General features: G+C 37.2%; 2 protein-coding genes across 2 annotated transcripts in view; one reads left to right on the top strand and one right to left on the bottom strand.

Annotated features, from left to right (window-relative positions):
* LOC109935969 (interleukin-1 receptor-associated kinase 4) overlaps nucleotides 1-9,715 on the top strand; it is a 16,752-nt gene extending 7,037 nt beyond the window's left edge. The window contains exons 6-9 of the mRNA XM_048607616.1: nucleotides 677-860; nucleotides 4,509-4,571; nucleotides 4,904-5,062; nucleotides 5,151-9,715. Coding sequence (XP_048463573.1) covers nucleotides 677-860; nucleotides 4,509-4,571; nucleotides 4,904-5,062; nucleotides 5,151-5,195 — 451 coding nt within the window. The 3' untranslated portion in view covers nucleotides 5,196-9,715. The remainder of the gene's footprint in view (nucleotides 1-676; nucleotides 861-4,508; nucleotides 4,572-4,903; nucleotides 5,063-5,150) is intronic.
* Nucleotides 9,716-14,157: 4,442 nt separating this feature from the next.
* slc35e3 (solute carrier family 35 member E3) overlaps nucleotides 14,158-22,322 on the bottom strand; it is a 14,764-nt gene continuing 6,599 nt past the window's right edge. Inside the window, exons 3-5 of the mRNA XM_020534588.2 lie at nucleotides 21,316-21,474; nucleotides 19,746-19,828; nucleotides 14,158-18,361 (exon numbers count right to left, since the gene is read on the bottom strand). Coding sequence (XP_020390177.1) covers nucleotides 18,175-18,361; nucleotides 19,746-19,828; nucleotides 21,316-21,474 — 429 coding nt within the window. The 3' untranslated portion in view covers nucleotides 14,158-18,174. The remainder of the gene's footprint in view (nucleotides 18,362-19,745; nucleotides 19,829-21,315; nucleotides 21,475-22,322) is intronic.

Raw genomic sequence — 22,322 nt, 5'->3', positions numbered from 1 at the left:
ATGATGCTGCTTGGCCTGCTGTGTTCATCCAGCCCTGCACCTTGTTGTCTCGGATTCTCCAGCATCTGCAGTTCCTACTATCATTGATTAGAGTCAACCTGCTTTGTTTAAAATGTAAACAAAGTTTGGCAGTTAACTGTCAATTATCATTAAATGAATAGTTCTCCATGGCAACACTTTTGTCTACATTCAAAGGCCACTTGCCAACCAATCAGCACTCTCCACACATACAGTATCATTCTTGTTCTCCCTTTTGATATTTCTTGCAAATTGTCCTGATGAATGCAAGATGAAAAGTTTTTTTGCAGCAATACTCCAGTTCTGTACTAAAAATGAATTCTAATTCTAGTAATCGTGCATAATACAAAAGTCAAATAGCTTAAATAAGTTATTGATTATTAGGACCCTTGCATCACAGTGAATTTTTTCATGCATCTAGTTGACACTCTACTAAAGATTGTGGGGAAAAAACAATATAATTTTAACAATATTTAATTTTCGGCATTGAAGCTTCCATTTCACATTTCTTTCTGAGACAAAGTATTTAATATAATACAATGAACACGGAATATGAACTAAGAAGCTGGTATAACATACACAAATGCCAAGACCGCAACCTGTCCTTACATACAGTTTAGCTCCTTAAAGATTGTATGCTGGTCACTTTGTTTTTCAGTGCAAACATCTTGTTGGATGGTCTGTTTGTTCCTAAGATTTCAGACTTTGGTCTTACTCGAGCATCATCATGTTTAACACAAACAATGTTGACTGAGAAAATTGTCGGTACAACTGCATACATGGCACCAGAGGCAATGCGTGGGGAGATTACTCCAAAGTCAGATGTTTTTAGCTTTGGCATTGTAAGTAATACTGATATTTCTCCTGAGATTGAATGAGTCAACTTTAACAGTTTTGCTAACTGGAGAAGAGTATATGTCTCAGAAAACTGAAGTTATTTATAAACTTTAAATGTATATGAATAGATTTTCCCTTGCCCTTCGCTGAGGGCCTTTGGCAGGCTGTTGGGGCAGTCATAACCCTCAACCCAGGAATTTGGGCTGGAGTCCCATCCTAAATATCTCTGGAAAAAGTCAGGAAACCCACATGTTCTATCTGTGTTAATTTTATATTCACTCAATAGTGACTACTGGCACTAAGTAAAAATGGAGTTTTAGAACCACATTCAATGTAAGTTACAACAAAATGACTGAGGGGCGCCAGTGGCATAGTAATAATGTCACTGAACTAATCATCCAGAGACCCAGGCTAATGTTCTGCAAACATAGGTTCAAATCCCACCATGGCAGACGGTGAACTTTGAATTCAGGAATGAAAAATAAGCTAGCCTGATAGTGACTATATAACCACTGTTCATTGTGTCATTAAAAAAAACTAGTTCACTAATGTCCTTTAGGAAAGGAAATCTGTCATTCTTACCCAATACGTGTGACTCCAGCCTCTCAGCAGTGTGGTTGACTCTTAACTGCCCTCTGGGCAATTAGGGATGGGCAGTACCTGCTGTCCACGCCAGTGACACCTATATTCCATGAAAAAAATAGAGAAAACGATCAAACTGACTATGGTGAATTATACCTTGTACTCCATACTGCACTTAACCCAATTATCAACAACATCCTCTTCTACTCCTTTCATCTTTTGTTACTGGATCACTCTTGCTTATTTTCAACCACACCCATCTGATCATACAACTGTACAATCCAAGCCCTTGCTTCTTTTCCCACTGCTGCATTGTTACCTCTGGAGATCTCCAAAGATCAATTTTTGGGTTGTCCTCTTCCTTATCAACAGCTGTCCCTTTGTTACGTTATTCAGACACATAGGGTCAGCACACTAATGAGCTCTGAGCCTCAATCATCTTAAGACTGACTGTAATTTGTTCCAAGTGAACATTGAGAAGTCTGAAGCAATTATATTCAGCCTTACTACAAATTCAGTACCCTTGTCATTTTGACCATGCCTCAGGCTGAACCTGATTATTTGCAATTCTGCTGTCATGTTCAATCTTGAACTGAAGTTCCAACTCCATTTACTCATCATGAAAAAGACCACAATTTCTGCTGTTTCTGCTCCTATTTTTGCCTTCCTGCTCCAAAAACCCTCAATTGTATTCATCTCTACATTCCACTAGTTCACTGCAGTCGTCACTTTTCCATCTCCTTGCTGTTGGGAATCACAATTGTAATTGCCTTGGAATATAGGACTAGGATAGGCAATTCAGCTCTTCAACCCTACTCTGCTGTTTTAGATCATAGCTTGTCATCCATCTCTCAATTTTCCCACGTTCCCATATCGTTAGATTTCAGCTTAATAACATCAATCAGACTCCGTCTTGAACGTACTTAATAACTGGAAATCCACATCACTTTGAGTTACAAAATTTCTGAGGCAAGTGGAAAAAGTTCCAAGTCATCTCAATGCTAAATTGTTTGACTTTAATTCTGAGACCGTGTTACCTGGTTGTATACGCAACAGCCGGAGGAAATATCTTTACTGTATCTACTCTGTCTATCCCTTTAAGAATTTTGTAAGTTTCTATGAGGTCATGTCTCATTATGATTGTGGTTGTTGGAGGTCAGCCAACTCAACTGTGATGCTCCCCACTTGCCTAGATGAGTGCATCTCCAACAACACTCAGGAGCTTGAATTCTGAAGTCAGCCGTTAATGTAGACAGCTTCCAGTAGGCTCCAAGGAATATTCACTTATTTCTTATAACTGGGATTCTTTTCTCAAACCATTCAATAAATCTTGAACTGCAGGATAACTAGAAAGCAACCAAAAACTCTGTCCTGCAGCTTTCACAGCCAAACTGCTTATTGCCCAAAACCCAGACTAAACCAATTCAAACTATAGTTTTCCTGCATTTTTCAATGTTTTGTGACTGGCTGGCCAGCACTGTTCCACCCTTGATTGACCCATTCAACATCCAACAGTTGCCAGTTCTTGACCATAGACACTTCGACACCATGATGTGTTGTTTTATTCTTAAAACAATTACGAACCTGTGACCAACTTTCCAGGTCAGTTCTCATAAGAAAATATCAGTTTGTTTGCTCTTTTATCTTAAAAAAACTAAAATCAAGCTGCTGTTTAAAGTTTACATCTCAAATTCAGCTCTCAGTTCCAAACCAAAAATAAAAATCACAATAATGAATGTCTCAACACACGTTCTTGCCCACTCCCTCAGCCTGTTTAAGTCCCTTTGAAACCTCGGTGTATCCTTCTCACAATTTACGTAGTTTTACAGTTAACAATTGGTCCCCACATCCAGATCATTGATATAGGTTGTGATCAGCTAGGGGTCTAAGCACTCATCTTTGTAGTCCACTGGTCAATCCTGCCAACCTGAGAATGACCTATTAATTTCTATTCTCTGCTTTTTGCCAGTTAACCATTCCTCAGTCAGTGCTAGTATTACTATTGATTCTATGTGCTTTAGTCTCGTTTATTAACATGTGTCACTTTTTGTCAAAAGCTTTCCGAAAATCCAAATACATCGCATCCACTAGTCCCCTCTTATCGACTGTTAGTAACATCCTCAAGAAAGTTATCAGGTTTATCAGATATGACTTTCAATTCGTAAATCTATGTTGACTCTGCTGAGTCAGGCAATTGTTTTCTATATATCCAGTAATCACATCCTTTATAATAGATTTTAGTATTTTCCCTAGTGCTGCTAACAGGTCTGTAATTCCTCATTTTCTCTCTTTCAACAGAGGGGTTACACTTGCAACCTTCCAATTTGAAGGCACCATTGCAGAATTAGAATTTTTAAAAGATAACCAACATATCCACCATCTCTATCACCATCTGTTTCAATACATGCTAACCATGAGATCCTGAGATTTGTAATTTTTCAGTCCAGTTAATCTTTCCAATGCTCATTTTTTAATATTAATTTCTTTTTCTTCTTTTTCCTAACCTACATAAACGTTGAATATTCTTTAGTTTTAAGTTCCCAGTCTTGATCTACATTCTGGACCAAAAACACAAGTTGCTGGAAAAGCTCAGCAGGTCTGGCAGCATCTGTGAAGAAAAGAATCTGAGTTAATGTTTCTGATCCGGTGACCCTTCCTCTACATTCTGGAACTTCCTCTGTTAACCCTTTCTTGTCTCTATCTCTTGCTTTAAGTCTGTATGTAAAATCCAAATTTTTAGACACTGCTGCTCTACTTTTTTTGATTACTCTTCTGAGAAGACACACCAAAGCATTTCAGTTTTGCCACTCGTTGGGTGTTCCCTAACGAGGCACCCTGTCTGATTGCGGGACTTGGCAACAGGAAGAGGTAGAACTGACTGATGAAGGCTGTCACCATGAACCCCCACTTACCAGGGATCACACTTTCAGGCTAAATATGATCAGACATCCTCCTCCCCAGTGGAATTTCAGATTCACTGACAGGTATTGTGAGCTGTTGTTGTTTTAAAATATTCAGGATAACTTGTGAAAAATATGAATAACTGTGCTGTTCCTCTTGTTGCACCAAAGGTCTTATTAGAATTAATAACAGGACTTCCACCAGTTGATGAATCTCGTGAACCACAATTACTGGTAATGCAACATTCTCATATATACATTTGTGAAACTGAACTGAGTATCAATGCGACTAGATGTGATTGATATTTAGCTGGGGAAGACTTAAAAAGTTTCAATCCTCCCTCAACACCCCCCTTTGTCTCTTCCCCTTCAGCCGAAGATATCAGATTCAACAACAAAAGTACACTGTCAAAAATGAGTTAATTTTAGGATTTAGATCTCTTGATCAATCATTGTATTTCATTGATTACAAAATTCAATGTTTATAAGCATCAAATTTGATTTCTTTACTGAAAAGTTTGCCAGATGAGTTCTGATTTTTCTAACTTTACCTTTTAATCATAAAGTTTGATATCAAAGAAGAAATTGAAGATGAAGAAATGTCTATTGAGGATTACACTGATAAAAAAATGCAGGACTGGGACTCTGTGACAATTGACAAAATGTATTTAACTGCAAGTCAGTGTTTAAATGAAAAGAAGAATAAGAGACCAGATATTAAAAAGGTTTGTAGTTTGTTATTTATTCTATTTATAATTATATAAATGTTTTAAATATTTATTTTTAATGCAATATTTTTAATGTTGTTTACAGGTATATAATTCATTGCAAGAGATCTCTTCAGTTGCTTCAGAATGAGATGAAGTTTTGACTCTCTGATGCAAGTCACAACAAATGTTATTGAGAATACAGCAGAAAGTTTGGATCTCTGATAGCCACATTATTCTGGTCAGTGTTGTTTGAATGTGAGATGAGGAATCTTAAATTGGACATCGGTGACTGAGAATTGGAAACTCGCCACCTTGTGTCTGTTCTGCCATTTGATATAATTGTGGTCGATCAGGTTGTAGTCTTTGTTGCACTTCCCTGTCTACCTCTCATAACTATATCTAATATCTGTCTAGCTCTTCCTTAAACTCAAATGTCCCTGCCTCTACTGCTTTATTGGGAAGATAATTCTACATACTAACAGTTTTATGAAAGGAAAAAGATCTCATCGCCTTAAGACTGAGACCTGTTATTATTAAACTGTATCTCTTGGTTCTTGTCTCCTGCACTGAAGGAAACATCCTCCCTGTATCTACCCTGTCAAGCCGCCTCAAATATTATGTGTCTTATAAGTTCACGTCTCATTCTTCTAAATTCTAATTGGTATAAAATCTATCATCATAAAATAAGCCCTTCATCCCAAGAATGAGTCGAATTAAAAACTGAAAAAGACGAATTGACCTTCCAGGAACTGCTTCTAATGCAATTTCGTTTTTTTTAATAAGCGAACCAAAATTGTCAAACAGTTCTATAGCCGGCTCTATACAGTTGCAATAAAATTTACTTTTATTTGCCATAATGCTTGCAATAAATTCCAGCATTCCATTTGCTTTCCTAATCATTTGTGTGTTTGCATACTAACATTGAGTTTCACATATCAGGACACCTAGTTCCCTCTGGGTTTTGCAAGCTCCCTCTATTCAAACACTGCTTTTGTATACTTCCTGCCACAGTGGACAAGTTCAGGTTTTTGACATTGCGTTCAGTCTGCCAGGTTTTTGCTCACTTACTCACTTATTTGTGTACCTTTGCAGACTCTCTACCAACTATTGACAACTTACTTTCTTGCCTCCTTTGGTGTCATCAGCAAATGTAACTACTATACAATTAATACTTTCGTCCAATTTGTTGTAAATTGTTGGGGATCCAACACTGCATCATGTGACATTCCACCACTTGCTGTTTGCCAATCCAAAAGGTGCATTTATTTCCAATTCCCTATTGGTGACCAATCCTTTATCCAGAACATAAGAACTAGGAGCAGTAATAGGCACCTCAACCCCTTGAGCCTGCTCTATCATTTGATATAAAAATAGCTAATCTCACATCAGTCTCAACTCCATTTTCCTGCTCGCTCCCAATGATCCCTTAACCCATTAACTCAATACTAATTGAAAGTCTGTCTTCATCTCTGTCTTGAATCTGCCACCCCTTACCTTTTAAAACTGTGACTTCGCATTCTAGATTGCCCCACAAGTGGAAGCATCTACTGTACATCTACTTTGTTGATCCCCTTCAGCATCTAATAGACCTCAATTAAATCTCCTCAACCTTGTAAACTCTGGGGAGTATAGGCTTAAACTGCTCAATCTCTCCTTATATGACAAGCCTTTCATCTCTGGAATTAATGTAATTCAGAGAAGGCTCACTGTCTCCAATGCAGTTATGTTTTTCCTCAAGTATCTGTGTTAATATGTTACCCCCCAATATCATAGATTATTACCTTGTGGGATAACCTTTGATGCAGAACTTTATTAAATGCCTGTTGCAAATTTAAGTGCTCCAAATCTACAGGGTCCCCCTTATCCATTCTGTTTTCTTCAAAAAATGCTAATAGTTATATATGATATCACTTTCACAAAGCTTTATTGATTCTGCCTTATCACATTATAGCTGGATACTTAGAAAATCATAACCTCATCATTATGGATTTTCACAATTTCCCGAAGGCAGATGTTAGGCTAACTAGTGTACAGTTGCCTGCTTTCTGTCTCCTTGCTTTCATGTATAAAGGTGTTAATGTAATTTGCAATCCTTTTGGTTTCCTTTCTGAATTTTGGGAATTTTGGAAGATCATAAATACCTTAACTACCTTTGCAGGCACTTCTTTTAAGACCTTAGGATGGAGGCCATCTGGTCTGGGGTATTAACCAGGCTTTAAATCCCAATAGTTTTCCCACCACATTTTTCCTGGTGATGTTGATTGTTTTGATGCCTTCCCTCCCTTTCTTTGTGTTAGTATCTTTCGGAAACTTTGTCTTCTACAGTGAAGACAGACACAAAGTATCTATTAAATTCACCTAACTTTCCAGAGAAAGAACAGTAGTTATAGTAACTCTCTTCCTTTTAAGTACATGTAGAAACTCTTACCTTTTGTTTATATATTACAGGCTAGCTTTTTCTCATACTCATTTTTTAAGCTATACTTTGGTCATCTTTTAAGAACTAGCAATCTTTTGATCTTTACAGATTTGTACAGTTTTTCTTTCGATTTGACGTAATCCTTAACTTCCTCAAATAGCCACAGATGATGTCTCTTGCTTTCTCACTAGGATAAATCTTTACTGAGAGTTATTAGAAGTCTTAAATCTCTACTATCATATATTTTGATCTGTTTTCCCAGTTCAGTTCAGCCAACTCTGCCTTCATAGTTATTTCTTAATCAACCTGTTCAGGCTTGTTATGACATACTCTGGAACAGGTGGGACTTGAAGCCAGGCCTTTTTGCTGGATTAACATAAACTTCAATAGGGATTCGGTCAGTCAGTTTAAATAAAACTAAGGAGTGAACATGATATATGAAGTAAAGGCAGGTAAATAGAATTGAGGTACAAATGAAATATGGTTTAACAGAATTACAGAATGGGCCCGGCTGAATTGCTTGCACATGTGTATATATTGGCAATATTTCTGTAATCCTTCCATAAAATCTGAAAAATATATTCACTAAGTGGGCCCCAGCTCAAAGGTAAAATACTGTAGATACTGGAAACCTGAAATAAAACACAAAAAAAATGCTGCAAATCAGTTCCACAGTAGCTGGGAAATGGTGGTGGTGTACCCATGCATTTTTTAGTCAATTTTCTTCTAAGCATTCAAGGTTGTGAATTTGGAAGTGCAGTCAAAGGTATGTTGGCAAGTGCTGCAGTGTATCTTGATTTTGATGCACTGCACTGCATCAATGGTGGGGTGAATGAATATTTAACATAGCAGATTGAGTGTCAGTGAAGTTTTTCTTTAAATGGTGTTGATCTTGACTGTTAGAGACTTGCTCATCCAAGGGAGTGAAGATGTATTCCATCACACTGATTTGTGCCTTTTACATGAGTAACAGACTATTGTGAGTCAGAAGATGAGTTACTTAGCGCAGAATTTCCAACCCTTGACTGCTATTGTAACCACTTTTTTTTTACAGCTGGTTCAGTTAAGTATCTGGGCATTGGTAACTTCTAGGCTGTTGATAGTGAAAGGTCTTTTTCTTCAGTCTTTGTACTTGCATTAATGCTCTTCTTGAGCTAATTTTTTAGATTCCCAATTTAAATATTTCTAACCAGTGTACTCAAGCTTGATTCTCTGCTTTTTAGATGAGTCAGTTTTGGTTATCTGTTTATCGGCTGAGGTTGATCTTTTTTTGTTTCCGATAATTACTTTTAAACTTCACAGATGCTCTTGGTCTGCAAACGGTATTTATATCATTTTAGTTACAATTTTGCAGAGCATGAGAGTTCAGTTGTGTGTCCAAAGCAAAAATAGTTTTCACGGGCGTATCAATCTCTCTTATGAACTGAGATTTTCACCCTTTCACACAATGTAAATGAGATGTCGATGATAACCTGGTTATTGTGTTATCTTTGCATTATGTGGGTTCTTCTATCCATTTCAAGAGAGTAAATGTCAAAGCATGTTACTTAAGTTAAAACTAATAGTCAAATTTGTTTACAATCCAATATAATTACAGAGAAGGGACACAGCAAGTTAGTAGTAATAAAGTACTAAAACTGTTTTTTGTAATAACTAAGTGCAACTTGTTTTTTTATTGTAATACTACCTCACTGAACTGCTAAGAAATTAAAATGAAGTTTATGATTATTGTGATCATTGCATGATAAATCTATCCATTACAAATTGATTTTAATGCTCCTTCCACGGACCACGTGGACATAAATACTATTTTGACAGCCTGCTGTACAACTTAGATTTCTAGTTCTAGAACTGACTGGTCAATGCTTTTCTAATAGAAATCTGACTTCTCTTGGACTCAAGTGTTGTTGCTGAAATTACATTTGCAACTGCTCAACTTACCAACTTTCCTGATGAATTAGCAAGCATAATATTTTAATGCTATTGTACTTTTGAATGTAGCCATTTGCAAGTCTAAATACTGATTTAATATGTACATAGAAAATTATTCATGGCTTATTATGAGCTTAAGTATAATTTAGACTTTACGTTATCTCTAAAAACATTTACAACATTGAGAGAATTGTGATGTTGATTAGTGAAATATTTATTTCATTCACATTGTGTTGGATTAAAGATTGCATATGTGCCAGATTATTTGCAATGCAAAGTGCAACAGTTTTTTGGTTTATAAAGTCATGATGGTATTACACGAGTTTCCATTTATTTTATAATACAAGACTGAATATTTGGTCTGTGAAAACTTCTTTATTTAACGATTTTAAAATCAATTTCTACACCAACTTTTTTTTTCAATCGTTAAAAAATAACATGGATAAAATTGATGGTATCTAATACACCACTATGTTTTACAGCTAATAAATGTTGACTCAAACTATAATTTTATCCCTTATCAATCCTAATCACATTTTCTATTTAGTCAGCCACTATAAAGATTAACCACAATTCAAATAAGACTCATTTTCTAACAAGAGGATTTTCATTAAGTACTGCATGAAATATTGCACAACCAATGCTTGAATTGTGTAATCAGCAAACTCTTTATTAGATTATGCTAAATGCTGCTTCAAAATTGTGAAAAGCAAAGGACATGCAGATGTGAAAACATAAAATCACAGACTAATACTTTAATCAAAAGTCTGTTACCTTCTACATGAGTTATGATTTTGAGGGACTGACAGGATTGATTTGATCATAATGAAATAAAGCAACAATCAGTAGCACTAAAGAATTCATAATGAGTCCACGAATATTTATTGTGACATTACAAACTTATATACATTCCCATTTTCAGCACTCTGATTGCTATCTGAACGACTGAATAAGTTGTCACATAGCCAGTTTCTATGACTTCATTGTATGGATCTTCCTTGTCTTCATCACAACCATTGGTAGTCCAGGTAACCTCAACATCCTCGCTCCACAAGGACTTCTTTCACAATACCAATCGGTGATCAATTTCACCCTGTCCATTTAATCTATTGGCAAAAATTTTGTCAAGAAGGTGTTTACATATTTCTGCATCTACTCGAATGTTTTCACCTTCTGGGTGTGCACCTAGACAAAGCCCCCATCCTATTCCCATAACCCCACATTTACCATGACTAATCCACCTACTTTGCATATCCCTGGACACTAGGACAATTTTGCATTGCTAATCCATCTAACTTGTACATCTTTGGACTGTGGGAGGAAACTGGAACACTTAGCGGATACTCATGCAGATACTGGGAGAACATGCAAACTCGCCAGAGAGTCACTCGACTGGAATTGAACCCAGATCGCGTGAGGCAGCAGTACTAAACAGTGAGCCATTGCGCCTCCCCTTTTTATTGGTATTTTTAAAAATAACTGAGGAAGTATTTGGTGCAATCAATAAGGGAATGAGAAAATAGATTAAACGCTCATTTGTTGGGAATGAAAAATCACAGAAACTGGAATAAGCTTTTTTTTTGGGAAGAGATCAAGGATGTTGACTAGCAGCAGTAAGTGTACTCCAATATAGTTTCAAGGCAAAATAGCATGGAGGGGAACTTTATGGAGGTAGAATGTATTTGTACCCTTGGTCCTTTCAGTGATAGCACCTTCCAAACGGGTGCCCTCTCTGAGGCACCCTGCTGAATTCGTGCAGTCTATCTTGTAGGTAGTGCACTTGCTGCAACTGAGTATTGGTGTTTGAAGGGAGTAAATGCACAAGAGGGTGAATAGGGTGCCTATCGAGGGGCTGCTTGTCCTGAATGGTTTCAAGCTTCATCCCTGCTGGGAGCTGTACACCCAGACAAATGGAGAATCTTTCATAATAATCCCAAATTGTGCCTTTTATTTGTTGGAAAGACATTGGCAAGTCAGATGGTGAGTTCTTGCTGCAGGATTCCTAGCCTTTGACCTGTCATTAGCACAATATTTAGACGGTTGGTCCAGTCTAGTTTCTGGTAAAACAGAAACGCCCAAGATGTAGTTAATGTCAGATTAGAGGCTTTGCGATGAACAGCAGGTGGTGATGATTAGACTCTTTCGTTGAAGGTGGTCACACAAGTGGCAGGCAATGTTAGTTTCTTCTGGCCAGCCCAACTATGAATGTTGACTGATTCTTGCTGCATGTGGACACAGGCTGCTTTAGTATGAAAAGTGGTAAATGATGCTGAACATTGTGCAGTCCTTAATGAACATCGCCACTTTTGACCTTGTGATGAAAGGATAATCATTGCTTGAGCAACTCAAAATGATTGGATAGGAGTTATATACCGATGGTGAAAATCAACTGACTGAGGAGGTTATTGCAAGTACCACTTTATAGTACTGTTGATGACCCTATCCATCACTCTTCTGACAATTGAGTGTTGACTGGGCATGAATGAGGTCAGAAAGGAACTGTCCTGTTTTTGTGGACAGAACATAATGGGCAATTTTACAATGCCATAAAGATGGTAGCATTGTAGATATACTGGAACAGCTTAGCTGGACATGTATCTAGTACTGTAGACTTGTGCTTCAGCACAATTGCCTTCATACTATCCAATGACTTGGCAATTCTTGGTATCATTATGGAGCGAATCAAACTGGTGGAAGACAGGTCTCTGATACACTGGGGGGCCTTAGGAAGCCATCATTCAGCACTTTCGGCTTAAGGTGAATGCAAATGCATCAGACTGGTCTTTTGCACTGATGTGCTGGGGTCTCCAATTGTTGAGGATGAAGATATTTGTGAAGACTTCATCTCAGTTCTTTGTCCACAGTGAGATGGTGTTGCAGGAAGTGGAGCTTTGGTTGCAGGATCACTTGGCATCTATCTGACAAACAGTCCTGTGTTACAGCTTCAAAAGGTCAACACATTCTTATGTACGATTTGGCCTGCCCTCCCGCACTCTGAGCCAGAACTACCAGGGGAAAGGTCAGATCATAAAATTAGAAATTGTGGTTGAATACAATTCTGCTGCTCATGGTTCGCATCATAGCATGGATGCTTAGTTTTGAATTGCTGGATCTATTCAAAGTCGAACCATTTAGCATGGTGGTAATGCCACAACTCAATGGAAGTATTTTGAATGTGATGATGGGACTTTGTCTCCACAATGACTGGCAGTGGTCACTCCTCTACCTCTATTTTCATGCACAAATGTGTCTGTGATAGGTTAATTGGCAAGGACAAGGTCAAGTCAGTTCTTCAAATTATGTTCAAATTTCACCATTATCCTTAGTGAGATTTGAGCCCATGTCCCTAGAGCATTAGCCTGGGGTTCTCGATTACTTCTCCAGTGATAATATCATCACTCCTTTGTGTCCTCTCGACATATGCTCAAGACTTGGCCCTGACTTTTCAGGCTACAGAACACAAGGATATTGAAGATCCCGGTTAGTTATTTTAGAAATTGGAGACTCTAACCAAATGCTGCCAAGGCTGTTGATTCAACCTTCCACCTGAACAACTCAAAGACCAGGAAGAAATTCATGTACACTTCTGCAATCAACTGACCCACACATCAACACCAAAATACCTCACTTTTGACTATACGTTGTCTACTGGCAACGCCCCCAAAACAACAGAACAAGATTAATCTCATATGAAAACTGGCAGGTACCTGCTAGTCAACACATTTAACATTTCTTTGCTTGCCTGATTTACCCAAACAGCAGGTTACTGCTGCTTAAACTGACCCAGGAGTCAGCACAGAAAAATTTATAGACATCCACCTCCAGCATAGCATGAGGACTATTTCTGGACCATTGAGGCCAACGTGGCTCAGGTGGCTTCCCCTAGTAGCACTCTGAACCTGCTACTGCTGCAGGGAAATCATCTTTAAAGAATACCATCAGCTAATGACCAAAAGAATTAACAATGAACCTCAAAAACATAATGTACATTTTTCAAATTATTTAGTTCCTACTGGAACACAGTCCACACCCTATAAACTGATGACAGGATTACCCTTTGATGGCAAACATCCTGTTAATTTCAAATATCACCAACTGCAACCTGATTATCACCTAGGTTTCAACCCTGTACAGAAGATATGGGCAACTTTCAACTGCTTGAGAACAGACCAGGGAAAATGTGATCACTAGGTCTACAAGTGGAATATGAAGAACAACAAATTGTAACTGCAGCCATTAAAGTCACACTTTTGTCCACACACTGAATTCCTGCCCAGAGACACAGATTCCTGGTGGCATTATTACCTTTCACACTAACGCCAAGTGTCTTGTTAATATGAACACTGAACTATAATTGTTATATAGTTCAGTCACCTAGTCAATTCTTCTATGTAAGAACTGAAATGATCAGAAATGTAGAATTGTGTACTGGTTTTGTACAAGTTGCAAACTGACTGTTGGAATCTCCAATATACTTATGAGTCCATGGAGAAAAAAGCTGAAGGAAATTTCAGGCCTTATCCTAATACTGGTGACGGTGAAGACCTTGGTTTTGTACCTGATTTAGGATTCTGATTCAGTGTGCCATCTTTCCACTTTAATCTCTTCAATAACCTTTCTCTTTTCTTTTGCAAATGTCCATGATTATATATAGCAATTCAGATGTACAATGCTACACATAAAGATAGTTGTTTATTTTTCAACTTTTTTTCCTTATAATACAAGTTAGGAGAAAAAAAAAGTCAAGGAAACATGAAAGTCACTTCATACAAATATACTGTTTTATAGACATAGCTGTAAACCTGCACATTTTCATTCCACTGTACCATGGTAAAAGTATTGAGCACCATACAGTCAAGTTTTCATACATTATCTTTTCTACTGTAAACAAAACGCAGTACATCCCCTTGGTTTTATATCATTACAAAATATAGCACTTAACCAAAGTAAACGTTTGAAAAAGCAAGAGCATTCATGAAAATAAAAGAAAACAAAAACGTTATTTTAACTAAGTTGGAACCTTGAATGAAAATCATTTGTAATATCAAAAACTCAACTTGCATTGCCCAGTGATTTAATATGCATGCAGAGCTCAAACCACCAACAGATGTTTAACCAATTCTGTAGACCGGATTTCTTCATACAGTGAAAGTCAAATCGGATGATTACTGGAATTCTTGACAAAAGAAACCGAAATTTAAAAATAACTCATCTAACCAGAATGTATTAAAGAACAATACAAAAACTAAATATATGGATGATAGCTTAAATCTTAGAATTTTAACTGTAATGAGCGAGGCTTTAAAAAGTCTTCAAAATGTTCTGCTCTTGATTTGTAATGCTACAGGTATCAGTGACTCAAGATCCAAACTTAACAATACTAAATAATCAATCTTGTATTAACAGTTTGAAAATGGTTATACTTGAGATTTTCTCAATAGTGCCAGCTAATCTTTCCTACAGAATGTTCTGATAAAGGTCACAGAGTTGAAACAATGGACTGAATTTGTGCCTGGATTTCAAGATCCCAACATCCGGACCAATGGATTCCCAAAATTGGATACATCAATAGTATAATATTCATAGAGGCAACCTCCACACTCACTGTCACATGGTGGGCCAACCCCCAGCTCAGCAACTGTGCTGTCTGTCCCACGGGTCTAGAAAATTCTGCCCAATTTTGTTTCTTTCTTTCTATACCTGAAAATACTGTCTGGCAGCATCTTATTTTTTGGTTGTTACTACAAGGTATCTTTTCTCTTTTGAAAGAGCCAAAAAACATACTTGACATTCTATTTTATTCCTCACAAAACTATTTGTAAACAATCTCATTTAGCTGAAATTATAATGGGTGGGACAAAAATATTTTCTATAAATATTAAAGAATATAGTTGTAAATTCACTTCAACAGGCTCCATTCAGTTGCCTCCGCTCCAGAGTTACTGACAATATCAGCATTGAAAAAGTGCTAGCGTGCTAGGGTCTTAAGCTGCTGCAGACTATGGGGCAGTCATGCAGTGCTGTCAAGGAAGTCTTGGCAAGTTGCTGCAGTGCGCCTTGTACATGACACACATTTCAGTCAGCAACAGAGGGGGTGCACACTTAAGATGGTGGATGAGGTGGTAAGCAGTGAAAATGTTTTGCCCTGGATAATATTAACGTCCCTCTGTGTTATTGGAACTGCAGTCATTTAGACAAGAGTAATTTGTCAAGCTACTAACTGCCTTGTTAATAATATTAAGGCTTCTTGGAGTCAGGAGGCAAGTCACTTAATTCTGAATACCCTGATTGATTTCTTCTTATAGCCACAGAATTTTGGCTAGTTGGTCTAGTTAGTTCCTGATCAATGATAAATCTCAGGAATGTTGATGATGATACAAGACATGAAATATCAAGAGACAGATGGTTAGTTAGTCTTTCTCTTGTTGGAGATGGTCATGACCTGATAGTTGTGTGATGTAAGGGTTACATGCCACTTTTCAATCTAAGCCTGATTAAGGTCCAGGTCCTCCAGAATATTGTAAATTAACCATTTCATTATCTGGGGAATATTAAATGGAACTAAACATAAGATTATACAACTAAAGATGGCTGGACCTAGGACACTGCCCTGAAGAACTCCTGCAGCTATTTCCTGGGGCTAAAGTAGTTTCACTGGGTCTGAATCTTGCTATTGTTCTTCCCAATTCCTTTTGACTTCAGTTTTACGTAGATCTTCAATGGCACTACTATCCCTGAATCCCCCACTATCAACATCTTGGGCAGTTACAATTGACCAGAAATTGAACTGGACTAGCCACAAAAATACAGTACCTACGAGGGCAGGTCAGAGGCTAAGAATACTGCAACAAGTAACCTCCCAAAGCCTCTACAAGGCACAGGTCAGGAATATGATGGAATACTCCCCACTTCCTTGGATGGGTGCAGCTCCAACAACACTTAAAGCAGCTTGACACCATCCACTCCCTCTATCACTAATGCTTGGTGGTAGCAGCATGTAACATCTACAAGATGCACTGCAGAAATTCACCAAAGCTACTTCAGGCCCACAACCAATGCCATCTTGACAGGCAGGGCAGCAGATACATTAAAACATCATCATTTGTAAAATTCCCTCCAAGCCACTCACCATCCTGACTTGGAAATACATCACAGTTCCTTCACTGTCAGTGGGTCAGAATCCTGGAATTTCCTCTTTAATGGCATTGTGGGTCTACATACAGCACATGCTGTAGCAGTTCAAGAATGCAACTTACCATCACCTTATCAAGGCAATGAGGAACAGGCGATAACTGGCCTAGCCAGCAAAATTCACATCCCAAGAGTGAATAATAAAACAGCCAAATTCTGTCAGATGCAGCCATGACAAGTGCTGTCATTTTTTAATCTCAACCCCAGAATTTAGTACTTCTATCCAAGTTTGGACCAAAGCTGTAGTGAGATCAGAACGCTGAGTGGTTCTGATGGTACCACAGAAGTATGTTACTGGTAACCACTTTTGATAGCACATTGCAATGATGTCTTCCATAACATTAATGATATTGAGTGTAAACTGATGAGGCTGTCAATGATCAGATGGATCTTTCCTGCTTTTTGTGGACACAGCATACCTGGATAAATCTTCCAATTTGCCAGACGGATGTCAATATTCCAACTACAGGTGTGGTTAGTTCTGGAGCATAAGTCTTGAGCACTGTAATCAGGATGTTAATGTGGCTCATAAACTTATCCATTTTCTCCCTGCTTCACCATTACTTGTTATTACAGTGGGCAAATGAAATTGGCCAATAGCTGGTTCCTGTGATGGTGGAATGTGAAGTGGTGGATGAATGTAGTTGCATGTGTTTCAGTCTGGTCTTTGACACTCATGCCAGGTTCCACTTATCATTGAGTCTCGGGGTATTCATACAGCCTTCTGTTCTCCCCTCAACATTTTTGCTTTAAGTTGTCTGCCACCATTCGCTACTGAACATGCTAATTCAGATCATTGCACATAGATATTAGTTACACAAAGCCACATGTATTCTGATCCATGCTTTCTACAACAATTATTTGCATTTATTATTTGGATTCGTGTTTCAAGATAGAAAAAAATTTCTTTTGAAAACTTTGCAAGAAACATTTTAAGGCTCTGCTTTGCAATGTAACTTGCAAGAAGCTATCACCATCCCAATAGTGACCCACTGAAAATGGTCCTGGAAATTGCTAATCTGTTACAGCAGAAAACAAAAAACTTTGTCACTCCTGTATTCTTTTCCTTGTCCACATGTTGTAAACATGTAATAAAAGCAATGAAAAAATAATTTTATTCCTTCTGCCCACCACAATAAATTGCCCAGTATAATACAGGATGTGCAAAACACATGTAAATTACAAATGTTCACTTTCAGAAAATACATGATTAAACCAATTTTCACATTATCTGTATGTCTAATTTTGTTTCCAAGATTCAGAACACTTATCAGCAATTTTATGCATGTAGGACAATTCTATAATGACATGCTTTCAAATTTAAAGCTGAATGAACTTGACATAACATATTAATCACAAGGAACCTCCTTAAAAGCAATTACAAAAATTACCAGAACATGGCACATGAAAATTGGTCAAATTTATAAACTTCAATGTGTGAACAGCAAACATCTTCTGCAGTAAAGTGAAATACTTAATTGCATTTCTTTCAATTTTAGAGATGTCATACTTAGCAAGTACCTAGGAATTGGTGCTCACTAGCAACACTTTGGGAAAAGAAAATATGTAGAACTCGGAAGAATTACTAAGGCCTTTGAGCCAATTTGTTTTTTCCTTCTTCTTGTTCACGGAGTTTAAAATGTGTGTAAAACAAAATACCACACAATGTACACAAAATCCCCAGACCTTGATTAAGTGAAAGGGGATCTTTAAACAAAATATAACCTCCCAGTAGGGTAATGCAGAACTTGAAATGTCCAAACATGTTGTATCTGAATGTTAGTTTGTCAAGGAACAAGTCTCTAGAAAAGACTGCATTTTATCCTGTTTGGTTAAATATAAGCACAAGAATTCAAGTGGTCAGAGATAGCTGCATTATAGAAATCACATGAAGGAACACTGGATGCTTGGGAAATATTGCAGACCATATTACAGCCTCATTGTTCAAAGCACAACTTAAAATCTCACTCTACCTGCAAATCTGTACATCTTCAATGACCAGCTAGATTTTACTTCAGGATTATATTTGTGTACAAGGGACAAAATGAGAGAACTTCCTCAAATTCATATGCTTGCTGAAGGAAAACTGTAACCATAAAATCTCACCTGCTCCCAGCTACAGCAATTGTTCACATACATATTACCATGTTTCCCCTTTATTGTAAAGGCTGGAATCATGCTCCCTTCAAATTTTATTTTTTTAAAATTAGGAAAATACTTAAGTTGTAATGAAAATCTAATGTCTTAGAATCAGGCTCCTATTCTTCTCTGCTCCCTCTTTAACATTGTTTCAAAATTGGGCAGTAACCTTCAAATGTAGCTTCAAAGATAGTTTAACTTAAAACTTATTTCAGCTTAGCCCCCAAAACTTATTTCATCTTAGCCTGTGAAATGTAGCCTATGATTTGATAAATCAACAGATTAACATCTATCATAAATTTCAGTGAATGGTGAATAATCACATCCAAACCATTTTTAAACCTTTAGCAATAGATCATTTTTCCTCAAATACATTTCATTGCACCTTTTCCAATATGAACTGCTTTTATTTATTTATTCACATTTCGATCATTTTCCAATCCCTCAAAAGGTACCTGCTCAACTGTATAGTTCACATTTGTTTGCTATCGGTCTCCTTGACAAGGAAATAGATAAGGAGGCTTCTGTATATCTGAATCATTCTCTGGTATATATTTACAAAACAGCATCATAGTGAACTAATTTATAAACACAGTAAGCATAAGCAGTGTAATGTTCTGTAACATACTAAGCTTATGTAAGTATAAAGTGCAGATCTCTGAATAATTCCTTATGCAGTCAACTCATACCTTAGCCATATCAAACAAGGGAATTGCCAAGTGAAAGCTCGGTAATTCCTGCTGGGAGAAAAATTCCAATTTAAATATCAAACAACATTGACCAAGGGCAGATCACCGAATTGTTCCAAGTGCTGGTTAACTTATTTTATGGAGATGCTTGAATAAAAGAAAATGTGTGTGCATATTAGGCATAGACAAAATTGCCCCACGCAAAGCAACCCAAATTTAAATAAAATTGGGTTAAGCCAGATGTGAAAAAGAAAAATCTGTTCTTTGCAATTGTAACAATATATTAAATGGTCACGACTTGAAAGCAATACCAAATGCAGAAGGATACGTGACAGGTGAGGTATTTCCAATAATCCAGTAAATTGACAAATTCACCAGAAAGGCAATAATTCCAGAAAGCAACACCATCATCTATAAAAGATAAAACTTACATTGTGTTTAATGCTTTTAAATTATAAAACAGATAAGAAAATAATGCATGTTCATTATTACCCACTATTTCTCATATGTACTTTATGTACTTCAACATATCCTGTTAATAAAAGCATACTTGGATTTAAAGTTAAAAATTACAAAACTGACAATACAAGGCAAATAATTCCTAGTTGGAGGGAGCCAGCTACATTTGAACCCATCCGATATGCTACTTCCTCTGGATGGTGTAGCACTTTGGCATAAAGGCTGGAACTAGGAATTGAATATATGAATTTTGCATACAGTTAGTATTCTGCAGTGTCAAAAGCCTCCCATTATTCTTAATTTTATAAGAAAAATGACACTGGAGTGATTAGCAAATTGCCAGGACTTGTTCAGTAGCTTCAAAGATTAAACATGCAAAAACAGCCTGTGTTTCGTCTGTGCAAGTAAACCTCACCTCCTGACTTCCCAATGCTTTGCTGCCATCTATGTGTTTCCCCTTTATTGTAAAGGCTGGAATCATACTCCCCTCAAATTTTGTTTATTTTTTCTAAATTACAAAAAAGTTCAGTTCTGCAAGCAATTGTTTTTAAATAAGGATCTTATGTCTCAGGTTCTTATTCTTCTGCTCCCTCTACTTAAACCAGGTGTTGATGGACTTCTCTGAGCTGTCTGGATGAAGTCAGCTCCGGTAACACTCAAGAAGCTCAATACTATCCAAGGCGTGCTTGTCTGGCATCAAGTCTGCACTGTGTATTATATGCACAGTGCACTACAATAATCAGTCAAGGCTTCATTGACTGCATATTCTAAACTCATGACCACTATGTCTTGAAGGACAAGTAAAGCATGCACTTAGCAAAACCACCCTCCTAAAGTTCAACACCATCCTGACATGGAATTATATCACATTCCTTGGTGTTCACTGGGTAAAGTTCCCGAACTGCCTCTCTATTAGCACTGTACAGTACCTACACAACATGGAAAACAATGGTTTAAGGCAGCAGCTCACTACTATCTTTTAAAGAGTAATTAGATGCTGACTTTGTCAGAGACACCCAAATCCAATGAATGAATTAAAAAAGTTTTACCTCAAGCCAAAATTGATCTTACACCTTGTTTAGTATGAAAACACACTTGTTCATTTAGCGATCTCACTGTCTGCTAATAAACAATTCATAATCCAGACAGTTGCAGAACAGAATTGAAAAAAGTGCACAAATAACAAAACTTTTACCAAAATAGCTATTTCATTCAGAGTTAACAAGAAAGACTGGTAGATGAAATTATAATTTTCACCTTGATACAACAAAATGGCAGTCAGCATTAAGGTACACTGTTAGATAAAAAGAACACAGAACTTTATTATCTAGTTTCTGTGTGGACAGCATGACAGGGATGATAATGAGAAGACTGGAATACAACTTACTGTCCCAAATATTAAAATTTGCAAGAATAACACAACTATTTCAGAATCTTACCAATGCTGTAGTAGACCAGTTTCCAAAGATGCTTCCCTCTCCAGTCACTGGTTCAAAAAAAGGAACAGTGAACATCAGAATGATAGACGACATTGGGGCCTGGTAGTATAACAGCTGCATAGAATTCACCTGCAATTCATGTTGTTTAGCTCCTACCCACTGTAAAATGAAACCAATAAGAAAAATATGTTATACAGATGATTAAGTGGTAATTTAACAGCTTGTAATGAAATTATGATTATTATTTAATACTAGGAGATCAGAAATGCTCAACGGAATGCAGAGAAAGGAAAACATAGACAGGGTTGTCATAAATTGCACCAAAAAGAAAAGAGACCCAGCACATGCATGATTGGGACTCTGTAGAAGGGAAGGATCAATAAACAGAACTGAAGCAAAGCATTAGACAAACAGAAATCACTGATTCTGAACACTTGAAGCCATTGATAACCCTCCACAGAGGAACAGTAATACTAGAATGGCAACTGAATGGTTACGTTTAGTGATCATAAGGGAAAATATTCAATTTTACTGGCTCTGTTGAGTTATTTTTGAAATATATATTCATGTATTTATATCACAACAATTACTGGAACAACTCAAAAATAATTTCAACAATGAGTGTTTGAATTTATAGCCTTCAACATGATTGCTTTTTGTGGAATCTGTTCATTTACATTTCAGTAAAACACCACAGCCAATTTGCTGACCCAAAACAAATTTTTTAAATAAATCACAACACTTGGCAATTCCCTGGACGCAGCATTCTATGTCAGGAGACTGTATCATAAGCATGTGCCGGGTGGGAATTTGCTGACTCGCATCTTTTTAAGTTAACATGGCACAAAGCAGAATATGCCCTTTCTCTGCAGAAAGCACCCAACAAAGTAGTAGGAGCTGCAGATGCTGGAAAATCTGAGATAACAAGGTGTAGAGCTGGATGAACACAGCAGGCCAAGCAGCATCATAGGAGCAGGAAGGCTGACGTTTCGGGCCTAGACCCTTCA

The sequence above is a fragment of the Rhincodon typus genome, chromosome 18 (assembly GCF_021869965.1).
Source record: "Rhincodon typus isolate 14 chromosome 18, sRhiTyp1.1, whole genome shotgun sequence".
In the NCBI taxonomy this organism is placed as follows: Eukaryota; Metazoa; Chordata; class Chondrichthyes; order Orectolobiformes; family Rhincodontidae; genus Rhincodon; species Rhincodon typus.
This window is presented reverse-complemented; position numbering and strand designations above follow the sequence as displayed.